This window comes from Bufo gargarizans, chromosome 1 (genome assembly GCF_014858855.1).
Source record: "Bufo gargarizans isolate SCDJY-AF-19 chromosome 1, ASM1485885v1, whole genome shotgun sequence".
NCBI lineage: Eukaryota > Metazoa > Chordata > Amphibia > Anura > Bufonidae > Bufo > Bufo gargarizans.
The window spans coordinates 679,123,705-679,139,868 of NC_058080.1; the positions used below are offsets into that span (position 1 = coordinate 679,123,705).

At 42.1% G+C, this 16,164-nt stretch overlaps 1 protein-coding gene across 2 annotated transcripts in view; it reads right to left on the reverse strand.

The window, feature by feature from the left end:
• Nucleotides 1–16,164, reverse strand: part of RNF180 (ring finger protein 180) — a 166,989-nt gene that overhangs the window by 134,296 nt on the left and 16,529 nt on the right. Inside the window, exon 2 of one of the 2 annotated variants that reach the window (XM_044292368.1) lies at nt 11,921–12,020. The exons of the other annotated variant lie outside the window; for it this stretch is intronic. Within the exon in view, the coding sequence (XP_044148303.1) occupies nt 11,921–12,013 (93 nt within the window). The 5' untranslated portion in view covers nt 12,014–12,020. The remainder of the gene's footprint in view (nt 1–11,920; nt 12,021–16,164) is intronic. 2 annotated transcript variants of the gene reach the window in all.

Sequence of the window (16,164 nt, forward strand, 5' to 3'; positions counted from 1 at the left end):
ATGTACCCACTGCTGGATAACGGTTACCACTTGTACGTGGATAACTTTTATACCAGCATTCCCTTGTTCAGGTCCCTTGCCGCCAGATCCACGGTCGCTTGTGGGACCGTGCGGAAAAATCAACGCGGCCTCCCTGCCTACCCCCTCCAGGTACCTATCCCCAGGGGTGAGACCCATGCACTTACCAGTGGAAACCTGTTGCTGGTCAGGTATAAGGACAAGAGGGATGTCCTTATGCTGTCCACAATCCACGGTAACGGCACCACCCCAGTCTCTGTGCGAGGTACCACGGCAACGGTCCTCAAGCCCGATTGTATCGTCGACTACAATCGGTATATGGGAGGAGTTGATCTCTCTGATCAAGTCCTCACGCCATATAACGCCATGCGCAAAACCTGGGCATGGTACAAAAAAGTTGCGGTCTACTTGGTGCAGGTTGCCATGTACAACTCTTTTGTACTATCCCGAAGCGCTGGCAGCACAGGGACATTCCTCCAGTTCTATGAGGCAGTCCTCAAGGCCCTGATCTTTTCGGACCGGGAAAGAGCAGGCCGGAGTACCTCGGGAACTGTAGGTGCCCGGATCGTCCCTGGCCAACACTTTCCAGGTGTGGTCCCCCATACTGGAAAGAAGGGACGAACCCAAAAAAAGTGCAGAGTGTGTCGCAGGAGGGGGATACGGAAGGACACCACCACTCAGTGCGACACGTGCCCCGATCATCCGGGCCTCTGCGTTATCGATTGCTTCAGGGAGTATCACACTTCCATGGAGTACTAAATTTTTATAATCCCCAACAGTCCACTAGAGAACATAAAAAACTATGTCTCTCAGCCTTTGGAGACACGAAAACATTTTTTTTTCCCCAAAAAATATTAGTTTTAGTGCAGGCATCCTCAAACTGCGGCCCTCCAGATGTTGTAAAACTATAACTCCCAGCATGCCCAGAAAAACCTACAGCCATCAGCAGGGCATGGTGGGAATTGTAGTTTTACAACATCTGGTGGGCCGCAGTTTTAGGATGCCTGCTTAGTGTCTCCAAAATCTGAGAGCCATACATATTGGGCATCGTCGCGTGCGTAAAAGTCGTCGCTATAAAAATAACTTTTGACCAAATGCCTCGGATGAACGGTGTTAAAAATATTTAAAAAAAAACTGTGCCAAAACAACAATTTTTCGGCAAAATTTCCATTTGAATCCTTTTTGCCGGTAATAAAGCAAGGGTTAACAGCCAAACAAAACTCAATATTTATTGCTCCGATTCTGTAGTTTGCAGAAACACCCCATATGTGGTCGTAAATGGCTATATAGCCGCACGGCAGGGCATAGAACGAAGAGAACTCCATACGGTTTCTGGAAGGCAGATTTTGATGGACAGTTTTTTTTTTGACACCATGTCCCATTAGAAGCCCCCCCTGATGTAGCCTAGACTAGAAACTCCAAAAAAGTTACCCCATCTAAGAAACTACACCCCTCAAGGTATTCAAAAGTTACTTTACAAACTATGTTAACCCTTTAGGTGTTCCACAAAACTAAATAGCGAATGTAGAAACAATTTTAGAATTTTTTTGTTACATTGCCTCAAAAAAGAGTAATATAGAGCAACCAAAAATCATATTTACCCCTAAAATAGTCCCAAAACAACAACCCCCTTATCCCGTAGTTTCCTAGATGGGGTCACTTTTATGGAGTTTCTACTCTAGGGGTGCATCAGGGGGCTTGAAAGGGTACATGGTGTAAATAAACCAGTCCAGCAAAATCTGCCTTCCAAAAACCATATGACGTTCCCCTTCTTCTATGTCCTGCCGTTCGGCCAAACAGTAGTTTACGACCACATATGGGGTGTTTCTGCAAACTACAGAATCAGGGCAACTCATTTTGAGTTTTGTTTGGCTGTTAACCCATTTTTTCCAGTAATAAAGTAAGGGTTAAATTGGAAAATTTTCCAAAAAAATAGAAATTTCAAAATTGTTTCTCCATCTGCCATTAACTCTTGTGGAACACCTAAAGGGTTAACAAAGTTTGTAAACCCAGTTTTGAATACCTTGAGGGGTGTACTTTCTTAGATGGAGTCACTTTTTTGAAATTTCTATTCTAGGGGTGCAACAGGGGGCTTCAAATGGGACATGGTATAAACAAAACCAGTCCTGCAAAATCTGCCTTCCAAAACCCATATGGTGTTCCCCTCCTTCTATGTGCTCCTGTTCGGCCAAACAGTAGTTTACAACCACATATGGGGTGTTTCTGCAAACTACAGAATCAGGGCAACCCATTTTGAGTTTTGTTTGGCAGTTAACCCTTGTTTTACTCCTGGAAAAAATTGATTATATTGGAAAATTTTCAAAAAAATAGACATTTTAAAATTGTTTCTCCATCTGCCATTAACTCTTGTGGAACACCTAAAGGGTTAACAAAGTTTGTAAACCAAGTTTTGAATACCTTGAGGGGTGTACTTTCTTAGATGGAGTCACTTTTTTGAAATTTCTATTCATGGGGTGCAACAGGGGGCTTGAAATGGGACATGGTATAAACAAAAGCAGTCCTGCAAAATCTGCCTTCCAAAACCCATATGGTGTTCCCCTCCTTCTATGTGCTCCTGTTCGGCCAAACAGTAGTTTACAACCACATATGGGGTGTTTCTGCAAACTACAGAATCAGGGCAACCCATTTTGAGTTTTGTTTGGCAGTTAACCTTTGTTTTACTCCTGGAAAAAATTGATTATATTGGAAAATTTTCAAAAAAATAGACATTTCAAAATTGTTTCTCCATCTGCCATTAACTCTTGTGGAACACCTAAAGGGTTAACAAAGTTTGTAAACCCAGTTTTGAATACCTTGAGGGGTGTACTTTCTTAGATGGAGTCACTTTTTTGAAATTTCTATTCTAGGGGTGCAACAGGGGGCTTCAAATGGGACATGGTATAAACAAAACCAGTCCTGCAAAATCTGCCTTCCAAAACCCATATGGTGTTCCCCTCCTTCTATGTGCTCCTGTTCGGCCAAACAGTAGTTTACAACCACATATGGGGTGTTTCTGCAAACTACAGAATCAGGGCAACCCATTTTGAGTTTTGTTTGGCAGTTAACCCTTGTTTTACTCCTGGAAAAAATTGATTATATTGGAAAATTTTCAAAAAAATAGACATTTCAAAATTGTTTCTCTATCTGCCATTAACTCTTGTGGAACACCTAAAGGGTTAACAAAGTTTGTAAACCCAGTTTTGAATACCTTGAGGGGTGTACTTTCTTAGATGGAGTCACTTTTTTGAAATTTCTATTCATGGGGTGCAACAGGGGGCTTGAAATGGGACATGGTATAAACAAAAGCAGTCCTGCAAAATCTGCCTTCCAAAACCCATATGGTGTTCCCCTCCTTCTATGTGCTCCTGTTCGGCCAAACAGTAGTTTACAACCACATATGGGGTGTTTCTGCAAACTACAGAATCAGGGCAACCCATTTTGAGTTTTGTTTGGCAGTTAACCTTTGTTTTACTCCTGGAAAAAATTGATTATATTGGAAAATTTTCCAAAAAATAGACATTTCAAAATTGTTTCTCCATCTGCCATTAACTCTTGTGGAACACCTAAAGGGTTAACAAAGTTTGTAAACCCAGTTTTGAATACCTTGAGGGGTGTACTTTCTTAGATGGAGTCACTTTTTTGAAATTTCTATTCTAGGGGTGCAACAGGGGGCTTCAAATGGGACATGGTATAAACAAAACCAGTCCTGCAAAATCTGCCTTCCAAAACCCATATGGTGTTCCCCTCCTTCTATGTGCTCCTGTTCGGCCAAACAGTAGTTTACAACCACATATGGGGTGTTTCTGCAAACTACAGAATCAGGGCAACCCATTTTGAGTTTTGTTTGGCAGTTAACCCTTGTTTTACTCCTGGAAAAAATTGATTATATTGGAAAATTTTCCAAAAAATAGACATTTCAAAATTGTTTCTCCATCTGCCATTAACTCTTGTGGAACACCTAAAGGGTTAACAAAGTTTGTAAACCCAGTTTTGAATACCTTGAGGGGTGTACTTTCTTAGATGGAGTCACTTTTTTGAAATTTCTATTCTAGGGGTGCAACAGGGGGCTTCAAATGGGACATGGTATAAACAAAACCAGTCCTGCAAAATCTGCCTTCCAAAACCCATATGGTGTTCCCCTCCTTCTATGTGCTCCTGTTCGGCCAAACAGTAGTTTACAACCACATATGGGGTGTTTCTGCAAACTACAGAATCAGGGCAACCCATTTTGAGTTTTGTTTGGCAGTTAACCCTTGTTTTACTCCTGGAAAAAATTGATTATATTGGAAAATTTTCCAAAAAATAGAAATTTCAAAATTGTTTCTCCATCTGCCATTAACTCTTGTGGAACACCTAAAGGGTTAATAAAGTTTGAAAAAACAGTTTTGAATACCTTAAGGGGTGTAGTTTCTAGAATGGGGTCATTTTTGGGAGGTTGCTATTATCTAAGCCCCACAATATGACTTCAAACCTGAACTGGTCCATAAAAAGTAGGATTTTGAAGATTTCTGAAAAATTTCAAAATTTGCTTCTAAACTTCTAAGCCTTGTAACATCCCCAAAAAATAAAATATCATTCCCAAAATGCTACAAACATGAAGTAGTCATATGGGGAATGTAAAATCATCACAATTTTTGGGGGTATTACTATGTATTACAGAAGTATAGAAACTGAAACTTTGAAATTTGCTAATTTTTCAACATTTTTGGTAAAAATTGTATTTTTTTACCCAATTTTAGCAGTGTCATGAAGTACAATATGTGACGAAAAAACAATCTCAGAACGGCCTGGGTAAGTCAAAGCGTTTTAAAGTTATGAGCACTTAAATTGACACTGGTCAGATTTGCAAAAAATGGCCAAGTCCTTAAGGTGAAATAGGGCTGAGTCCTTAAGGGGTTAATAATCTCGCTGAGACAAGGAAGAGATTTGGCTTTCAAGTGACTTGCCATCAATTGACTGGAGACTATACAGAAGTGGCTAATCACTGTTCTGAAGATATATGGGAAAGCGTCCAAGTCAATAAAAAAGAGAGCTAGCAGTGGGGATGGAGATAGAGAAATACCGTAAATATTAGAGACAGTTTGAAAGACCAGGGATCATAATGAATTTACTGGAGAACAGTCCCACCAACAATGAAAAAAGGTACCCTCAGAATTCTCACATCTCCAGCATAGGGGAGAAGTGTTCGGAAACAATCTATTTATTTTAGAAGGATAGAAGTACCATCTGTATAGGATTGTCCTAGACTCTCAAAGTGGTTAAGTCATCTAGACAAAGATGGTAAGATTTTAAAAGATTGAGACCATTGCTCATCTGAGATGTTAGTAGATAGGTAATTTGACCTTGAGATTTAATTTTCCCTAAGGGATCACCCATAGGAGATGTGAGAATCTTATATACTGTGGTAATCCCCTTAACATTGGGAGAGTTCTGGAGAGGCCATTTAGTGAAGGAAGTCTGAGCCTGCACTTGTATGTATGTAGAAGATAGTAAGAGATCTGCTAACGCATGTCTAACTTGGAGGTATTTATAAAAGTCCCCTGGCAGGAAGGTTGTAAGAGACTGATAATTGCAAGAAGGACATAAATGTTTCATTGAAATATAAATCCCCTAGTGTAGAAAGGCCCCTTTATCCTTCCATTCAGATAAATTTAATTCAGGAAGCGTAGGGAGTATAAGGATAGCAATCCAGATAAAAAGGGTCCAGAGATCCCAAATCTCATTAACACTGCCCCCAGAAATCCCCAACTTTGTAGAACGCCTTCTCCGCATCAAGAGATAAGAGTAGAGAAGGCGTTCAACGAGAGTGGGCTATTTCAATCAGGTCTAGGAAATCCTAGTGTCGTCTTAGGTCTGACGAATCCCATCTGATCGTCGCCAATTAGAGAAGGTAATATGTCTGCTAATCTGTTGGCGAGAATTTTGGCAAATATTTTAAAGTCTGTGTTCAAAAGGGAAATGGGTCAAAAGTTTGCTGGAGTGTCAGGTTTCTTCATTGGTTTAGGTAAGGTAATGATAAAAGTTTGTTCAGATGCATTATATTGTGAAAACATGTTAACAGCTGGGGGGCTAAAATATGTGAGAATGTTTTTAAATACTCATTTATAAGACCATCTGGGCCTAGGGATTTATTGATTTTTAGTGAAGTAATTGTATTCAAGATCTCCGGGAGTGATATTTTTGCGTTTAGAGTGCCCAATTGTTTTTGCGAGAGTTGAGGAAGAGAGATGCTTTGAAGGAAGTTATTAATGTCCGAAAGAGTAGGTTGATCTGAATCTGAATAATTTTTCAGATTATAAAGAGAGGTGTAGTAATTAGCAAACTCATCAGCAATTTTTTTAGAGGGTTCATTACTTTAGTCTTCTGGTAGACCATAAGTAGGGGATCTTTGAGTGTGCCACTCTTGTTTTGATTCTATGGGCTAGTGATTTAGAGGCCTTATTTCCTTGTCTGTAAAACTGAGCTTTAGATTGTCTGAGGTGGCGTTCAAAATTATTTTGCATAAGGTATATCTCATGTCTGGTAGTTTTAAGGTCGTTGGCAAGTTGTGTAGTAGGGGACGCTTGATTAGCTTGTTCTAAGTCTCTAAGCTTTTTATAGCATTTCGACTGATCTTTTCTTTTTTGTCAAGGCAGAGAATTTAATACATAGGGATTAACTTCCCCATTTGCAATATGTGAAAAATATTCTAGAGCGGAGGACGTCAGCTTTTTGTAGTATTTATTAGAAAGGAGAAGATTGTTCAATCTCCAGGGGGATGAGTGTTGAAGGTTATGAGTTTCTTGGATAGTAATAGTAATTGGAGCATGGTCAGACCATCTAAATCAGGCCTATCCTGGAATCTGCCACCTTTTGAAGAAGCCACTTGTCTACTAGAATGAGATCGATCAGAGAGTATGAATTGTGAGGATTAGGATAGAAGGAGTAGTCGATCTCCGGGGCATAAATAATCCTCCAAGCATCAAAGAGCTCCTCTCTGTGGCACAAGTCTTTGAGTTTATAATCTCCAAATTTACTGACATGGGATGACTTATCTAGAAGGGGATCTATGGCAAGGTTGAAGTCCCTGCAAATAATAAGAGACCCTTTCTTGCAGGTAGAGACGGAGTCCAGGACAGACCTGAAGAAACTCAAAGACCTAGAATTAGGGGCATACAGAGATACCAAAGTATATGGGATGTTGTTAATAATACATATCACAATTAAATATCTATCCAGAGGGTTAGAGTGGTGGGATAATAGCTGAAAGGCTACTAAACTTTTTATGGCTATCAATACACATAGCATAAGAAAAAGCCGGAATTAGTACTTACCGGTAATTAATTTTCCATGAGATCACCACGACACCCTATATTTCCCTCCCTTTTCGTTACTTTGGGGTTGATATGAAGTAATATCTTCTCCCGTTTTATTTTTTCACATCAACCCCAAAGTAACGAAAAGGGAGGGAAATACAGGGTGTCGTGGTGATCTCATGGAAAATTAATTACCGGTAAGTACTAATTCCAGGGGGGGGGGGGACACAGTCTGAAGGACTTTTTTGTCCAAAAGACATTTTTTTTTTTTGGTAAAGGTCCAATCTATAATGTTTGGCAAAAGTATGGATGCTGGACCAAGTGGCTGCCTTACAGATCTCCTAAAGGGAGACACCCGCTCTTTCTGCTTGAGAAGACGACATTGCCCTAGTAGAATGGGCTTTGATATTATCAGGGCAAGATAGATTCTGTAAGGAATAACAGGAAGCGATTGTAGCTTTTTTTTTTCATAATTAACAATTTTATTGTTTTGACAGAAAGAGCAGATTGTACATGTCATTATATCTCAAAATGTCCAACATAAGCGTATAATCAGTATTCATAAAAGTAGTCTGTAAATACTTTTCTTAAATGTTGACAATCATATAGTGTAGATAACAACACTGATGGGATAAACATTATAACCATAACAACGGTTGGATGTGGGTTAGTCTATGAAAGATACTCTATTTTGTGTATTACATGTGGTAAGTCACAGTTTCCGCTAAGCGGAGGGAGAAAAGCAATATAACAGGACTGATCAAGAGAAATTTCTATATCTCTTCCAGGGCAACCATATTTGGAGGAAGGTACGGTAGTTCTCGTCCTTGTTTCCCAATGGGAGATTTCCTCAAACCTATATATTTGATCAACTTTGTTGATCCAGTGCTCACTCTTTGGGATCTCGGTGGAGAGCCAATGAGTAGGTAGGAGCATTCTGGCAGCAGCCAGTAAGAAAGAGAAGAGAGAAGCCTTGTGTTCTTTTGTTCCAGCTATTCCCAGGGAAAGTAGAACTAACTCTGGGGTACATGGGTATGCGGTATTACAAATCTGGTTGCTGAGCCTAATTACTTCAAACCACCATGATTTGATAGGTTCGCAGGACCACCAAATGTGGAGGTACGTCCCTTTGTCTTTTAGACATCTCCAACAAGTATCAGGAGACCCCTGTTTAAAGCGACATGTTTTGTCAGGAGTATTATACCAGCAGAGGAGAATTTTATAACTATTCTCCTGTATGCGGATGCATCTGGATATTTTGTGCGGCGCTAGTAGAATCTTTGCAATTTCGAGGGACGAGAAGGTCTTCTCCAAGTCTCTTTCCCAAAGGCCTAGAGCCGCTAATTTGGGGTAGGGGGGAGACGTCTTCAAAGATCTATATATGGTAGAGATTGTTTTAAGGGGGGGCAGTAGTTGGCTAAACAACTTCTCAAACCAGCTGACCTGTCTTGTTGGGGGTATCTTTTTTATGAGGGGAGGTATTTTTGTTTTAAGATATCGAGTAAGCATATATTGTTGGGCAGAGAGTCCTAGTTTCTTTATAAGCTCAGTTTCAGTAAGAAAGCAACCCTCCGTGTCCAGTAAGCTAGATAAAGTGAGCTTTGAGTTCCTTAAAGCAGAGGGACAGCTTTGTCTTAATTCCTTAGGGGCGAGGGCTACAATATCTTCAACAAGCAGCAGGGGGGAGGGAAGCGACAAGATCCCCTTGTCAGCCGAGACCAACTTCCAGACCTTTAGAGTATTGCATATCATGGAGTTAGGGATAGAACTAGGAGCTGGAAGAGGGTTGTCAGCTAACAAGAGGGCTCGAGCTGGGGCATTGAGGAAGGAGTATTCTAACTTAATCCATGTTTTATGAGGGGAGTTTCTAAGCCAGTCCACAGCTCTAGACAGTTGGATGGCCCTCATATACACTTCAGGGTCTGGCAGACCTATTCCTCCGTGGGTCCGGGGTTTGGTCAGCGTGCTAAAAGAGATGCGTGGACTTTTCCCTTGCTAGATGTAAGTGCGAATTTTTTTATTCAGAGAGTAGAAGAATGTTTTGGGTATCTCAATTAGGGAGTACTTGCATTAAGTAGGTCAATCTGGGGATAACTAAGGACATGAGGATATTCTTCCTCCCGAACCAGGTCAGATAAGGGAGATCCAAAGAGTCCAGCTGAGCAACCATAGAATGCAGGAGGGGTTTGTAATTTAAATTAAATAAGTCTGGTAGGTGGGGAGTAAGCTTAACTCCCAAATACATTAATTGTTGAGTGCGCCAATTAAATGGAGAGTTTTTCTGGAGTGAGGAGAGGGCTAGGGGTGAAAGCCCGCTGTGAAGGACCTGTGACTTGGTGGGGTTTACTTTAAAATTGGACAAAGAGCCAAAGTGGTTAAGGATCAACAGGATAGTGTTCATAGCTTTAGAGGGATTTGTAGTAATTATTAGCAGGTCATCAGCAGCAAGTTTGAACTCACATCCATCCACCGAAAGACCTCTAACTTTTTCCTCTTGCCTAAGGGTTTGCAAAAGGGTTTCCATTACAAGGACAAAGAGAAGGGGGGAGAGTGGGCATCCCTGTCTAGTCCCGTTCCTGATTGGGAAGGGGGATGATAGGATTCCATTCACTGACACGGACGCCGAAGAGCAAGTGTACATAGAGAAAATTGCATTCACAAAGGGATCTGGGATCCCAAATTTAGTTAGAGTCAGTTTAATATACAACCAATCCACTCTATCAAATGCTTTTTCAGCGTCCGTGCCAATCAGAACCAGAGGAATGGAGTTGTGGGTGGCATAATATAGGGCATTTAGGACCTTGATGGTGTTGTCTTTTCCTTCTCGACCCTTGACAAAACCCACCTGATCAGGGTGGATCAGTGTGGGTAGTAGACCCTGGAGTCTAGAGGCGAGCATCTTGGCTAGTAATTTGAGGTCTATGTTGAGTAGCGAGATGGGGCGATAGTTAGGGCACAAGGATGGATCTTTGCCCTCTTTTGGAATAATAGTGATCATGGCCCTAGTCATATCAGTGGAAATGGGATCGTTCTCCAAGGAGAGGTTACATACAGAAAGCAGAAAAGGGAGGAGGGGTTTCTTAAATGTTGAATAATAAGCTATGGGGAGACCATCAGGGCCAGGGCATTTGCCTTTGGGGGTGGAGTTGATGGCTAGCGACAGTTCATTTATTGTAAACGGTCTAGTTAATAAGTCTCGTTGAGACTCAGAGAGAGTTGGGAGATGCATTTGTTTCAGGAACTTATTTATATTATCTTCTCTCCCCATAGAGGGGTCTGGAGGCGTGGGAGTGGGTAGATTATACAGGGCCTTATAATAAAGTTTGAATTGTTCAGCAATTTCTTCGGCCTTAAATAGGAGGTTCCCCTGGGAAGATCTAATACTCTGGACAAGGCGGGAGCTTTTTCTCTGCTTAATTCTCTGCATCATACATTTTGATGCCTTGTTGCCATGGGCATAAAACTTTTGTTGAGCAGACAGAAAGTATTTAGCTGAGCGCTCATTCAGGAGATTCTTCAGTTCTGTCCTAAGGGAAGAGAGTTCCACCAACTGTTGAGCTAGTAACGATAGCTTGTGCGCCTTCTCCAGAGCATGAATCTTCTCCAGTAGAGTTGTGTATTTTTTGTCAGATTCTCTTTTGAGGAAGGAGCAAAGGCTAATTAATCTACCTCTAATATAAGCTTTATGTGTGTCCCATAGGACCTGGGGGGATACATCTGGGGTGTGATTAATGGAGAAAAATTCCTCTAGAAAGGAAGTGATTTGGGATTTATTACTCGGGTTGCCCAGCAGAGACTCGTTGAATCTCCAGTTAGATTTCTTACGCAATACAGAGGTAACAATATACTGGGGAATGGTCCGAGAGGGTCATGTCACCAATTTTGGCAGAGGAGCAGTGTTGTAGGTGTTCTCTTGATATAAAGATATAGTCTATCCTGCTATATGAATCATTAGCTGGTGAATAGAAAGAATAGTCAAGTGAGTCAGGATTAAGACAGCGCCAAGTATCTAACACTCCCATATCAAATAACCTGTTTTGTATTAATTTGAGAGCCCTTGTGGGGATGGATGATTTCTTTGAAGAGGTGTCCACTAAAGGATGGAGAGCTATGTTAAAGTCACCTGCTACAATCAAAATTCCCTCCCTGTGGGTCTCTATAAGAGAAAAGAGGGTGGAGAGCCAGGTGATTTGGTCCTTGTTAGGGGCATATACATTAACTAGGGTGAGTAAAGTCTGCCCTATTAGCATTTTTAGAATTTTTAGTTTTAGAATCAGGAATCTTCCCTCTGGGTCTTGGATGTGTGTTTTGTATTGGAATGACAGATCTTTATGGAATCCGATACTGACTCCCTTTGAAGCTGCACCCCCAGCTCCACAGTGATGCCAACTGGGAAATTTTGAGTAGGAGAGGTTCGGATAGTTACCATCTCCTGTAAGAAGACTATTGAGCATTTCTCTATATTAAGTTGTGAAAGGATTTGACATCTCTTTGAAGGAGACCTCAACCCCTTGACATTATATGATGTTATTCTAATTTCACCCATGGTCTAGGGAGAGAGATGGTAGAGCAAGCACATAAGTTTGAAGAATAGTGCTGGTAAATACCGCTAGTGAGAGGGGGAGGAGGGCGCCGCCACAAGGAGAGGGAGATTCCAATACATCCACAAGATAGTGATACCACAGTCTGTTTCTAGACATCCCACATCTGAGGAACAAGTAGAAAACATACAGAACATTAACATATACCATAACAGGTAGAGTAACATGATGTTCATACAAAGATGAACAATACAGCTCCAGGTAGGAGAAAAGCCTTGTACATAACAGTACCATATTGTAAATAGAGAGCAAGAGAAGTGAAAAGCAAGAGGGAAGAAACAGTATGGGAAAAAGGTATTAAGAAAAGTAAGTAGGAGTATAGGAGAGTAAGAATATTAGAGAATTAGGGGGGGGGTGAGACACTATCATGAGTATCACCCTTGTTTTGAAATAGGTGTCCAGGGCCAGATCGGCAGGAGAGCATCAGAGAGGTAGGTAGAGAGGGGGAGAAGCCAAGAAATATTAAGGAAAAGGTTATTTCGGAATTAAGCATAGAGTTTCCCTAGCTAAGGGACATCAACAGAGAGGAAGCAATGGTAGCTTTGATCCATCTGGCAATGGAGGACTTGGAAACCTTCTGACCCTTGTTTCTTCCTCCAAACTGGATAAAGAGGCAGTCCCACTTCCTGAAATCTTTTGTGGTTTCTAAGTAATCAAGAACTGCCCGTCTAACATCAAGCAAATGAAGGATAGATTCCCAATCATTTGACGGGTTGTTAAACAGTGAAGGCAGAGTGATCTACTGGTCTTTATGAAACTTCGAAACCACTTTCGGTAGAAAAAACTGATCAAGTTTTAGAATTATCTTGTCGTCCAGGACCTGTAGGTAGGGCTCTCTAATCGATAGTGCTTGTAGCTCATTGATTCTTCTGGCTGAGGTGATGGCCACCAGGAATGCGGTCTTGAAAGATTTTAGTTTCAAGGAGCAGTCACTCAAATGGAGAATGTGATAGTCCCTTAAGGACAATATTTAAATCCCAGGTGGGGACATGAGACCTTAGAGTCGGACGTAACCACGTTATTGCCTTCATGAATCGCCTTATCCACTTATGATTTGCCAATTCGGTGTCAGAAAAGCAACTGAGGGCTGATACCTGGACTTGGAGTGTAGATGGTCTCAACCTCATGTCAAATCCTTTTTGTAAGAAATCCAGAATTAATTGGCTATTTGGAGCTGAGGTATTTGGCAAGGGTAAACCTGACCACGAGCAGAAACGTTTTCAGATTTTCAGGTAAATTGAAAAGGTGACCTTCTTTCTGGAGGCTTTGAGGGTGGAAATTACTGCATCCGATAATCCCTGATGCCTTAGCATGGCAAGGTTCGACAAGATTGGGAACCAGCTCTTTTTCGGCCAGTAGGGCATTACTAGTATTACTGAAGCCTTGTCCTGAATGATTTTCTGTATCACCCTCGGGATTAGCGGAAGAGGAGGGAAGGCATTATAAAGACCTCGATTCCATCTGAAAGAGAATGCGTCCAGAAATTTCGGGCTGTCTCTGGGATTTAGGGAACAAAAAACTGGCAATTTTGAGTTTACCCGTGTGGCAAAGAGATCTATTGCTGGTCTGCCCCATTTGTCCGTCATCGTCAGGAAAACGTCCTCGTTTAAGGACCATTCTGAGTGGTCTATCTTTTTCCGGCTGAGGTAGTCTGCTTCCACATTTAAAGACCCTTTTAGGTGGACTGCAGACACCAAATGAACATTCGCTTCTGCCCAGTGAATATTCTTGCCAACAAATCTAGCAGGCTGCTTGATCCCGTGCCTCCCTGATGATTTAAATATATTTTCACTGTCGTATTGTCTGACAGGACCCTTATGTGATGCCTTGAAGATGAGTTTTGGCTTTCTTTAGAGTTTCCCAGACTGCCATCAATTCTCGAAAATTCGACGACTGGAGACTGATCGACTTTGGCCAGACTCCTTGGTAATAAGCATCTCAGACCTTCACTCCCCAGCCACACTGGCTTGCATCCGTGGTGATCTGGGTGTAGGGATTCATTGACCACATCACCCCCTTGGAGATATTGAGCCTGTTTTTCCACCAAAGGAGGGAGGTTTTTATCCTTTGAGGGATGATCACTTTTTGGTCTAGGGAAGACTCCCTTCTGTCCCAGACCCTGAGGATCCACATCTGCAGGGTTCGGAAGTGGATCTGGCACCACTGAACAGATGGTATGCAGGACGTAAGGATCCCTAAGAGACTCATTGAGTCCCTGATGGAGTAGGACATTTTGGAGTTGAAGATGGAGATTCTCTTTTGGATGTCCTGTATCTTGCTCAGAGGCAAACAAGTTAGCTGTCTCTGGGAGTCCAGAATGACCCCCAAGAACTGGATCCTTTTTGTCGGTTTTAACTGTGACTTTCCTAGCGATTACCCAACCTAATCCCTCCAGGGTCTGACGGAAGAGATTCAGATCTCTCTGCAGTAGGATAGCAGAACTGTTTGAGATCAGAAAATCGTCTAAGTATGGGAAAAATGTCAGACCTTTCTTCCTTAGATAGGCAACTACCTCGATCATTAGTTTTGTAAAAACCCGAGGGCTGAGGATATGCCGAAGGGGAGAGAGGTGAATTGGAAGTGGAGAATTCTGCCTAGATGGTCTCTGACCGCAGACCTCAGGAACCGCTGAGAGCTGGGATGTATAGGGACATGATAGCAAGCGTCAGTCAGGTCGACCGTGCACATTACTGAATTGTTCTTAAGCAGAGGAACTATTGATTTTAGGGTCTCCATCCTGAATTTTTGATAGGCAATGTACTTGTTCAGGAGCTTTAAGTTTATTATGGTTCGATAGGAACCCTCCTTCTTTTCACTAGGAAGAGGTTCGAATAGAACCCCTTTCCCTGTTCGGATGGTGGTACTTCCGCCACTACCCCTTTTGCAAGTAGTTCCAGAATGCCTACGCGAATAGGATGATTGGGGTCTGGGACCGAAATTTTGGCGACTATGAATCTTTTTGGGGGAGGGTCTAGGAACTGTATTCTGTATCCTGACTCTATAATCCTCAGAGCCCATGAGTTTGAGGATATTTCCTCCCAGGGAAAAAACATCCTCAGTCTCCCCCCTACCCTGATGTCACTGGTTCTCGTTTCCTTTTTGGGAGGAAGAGGAGGGAGCTTTACCCCTACCCCCTTTGGGCTAACTGAAACGGCCCGACTTGCCCTTACCACTGTATTATTTTGGTTGGAAGGGGCACGAAAGGGAGACTTCCTTCTATAAACTTTTTCCTCCGGGAACCCCTTCTTTTTATCGGAGGCTTTTTCTAAAATTTTATCTAATTCTGGGCCAAAGATATACTCCCCAGAAAAAGGAATGGCATATAGTCTGGATTTCGACACCTTGTCACCCGACCAGCACTTAACCCACAAGGCACGGCGGGCCGCATTAGACAGACCTGCATCCCTTGCTGCAAAGCATACCGACTCAGCAGAAACGTCCGCTAAGAAGGCGGTAGCAGATTTTAACAGGAGAATGGCACCCAAAATCTCCACCATTGGGGAATCACTGGAAGCCCTATTCTCTAACTCTGAGAGCCAGACATACATAGATCTGGCAACTGATGTGGCCGCTATGTTTGACTTAAGTGTGAACATGGCCGCCTCCCATGACCTTCTCAATAAACCGTCTGCCTTCCTATCCATCGGGTCTTTGAGCTGTGAGGCATCTTCAAATGGTAGGCTGGTCTTTTTATTGACCCTAGCTACCTGGGCATCAATTTTAGGAATAGTGTTGAAGGTCTTAGCCTCTTCCTGATCAAAAAGAAGCCGATTTTGGAAGGATTTGGCAACTCCTAGCCGTTTCTCCGGATCCACCCATTCATCCAAAATCATCCCCTTGATTTATTCATTAATAGGGAAGACTTTGGATTTCTTCACCCTGAGACCTCCGAACATCTCATCTTGTACTGACACAGCAGAATGCACCTCCTCCACCCCTATAGTAGCCCTAACGGCCTTTGAAAGCTCAGGCATATCTTCAGAAGAGAAATAACATTTTCTTCTGCTCTCTGAAAATTCTCGCTCAGAGAGTTTATCTTTCTCCTCAACATATTTAGAAGAGGAAGCCGAAACATAATCGCCTGATTTGTGACGTTTGGAGGGGGGCTCCGTATAAGCAGGTTTCTCTCTTTGTAGTGCAGAAATGGCCTCAAAGGAGGACTTAATCTCTTCCTGCATCATAGATCTAATTTCGTCCATGAGGGACGGCTGTTCCTCATGGACAATTTTAGCAATGCAGTCCCTGCACAA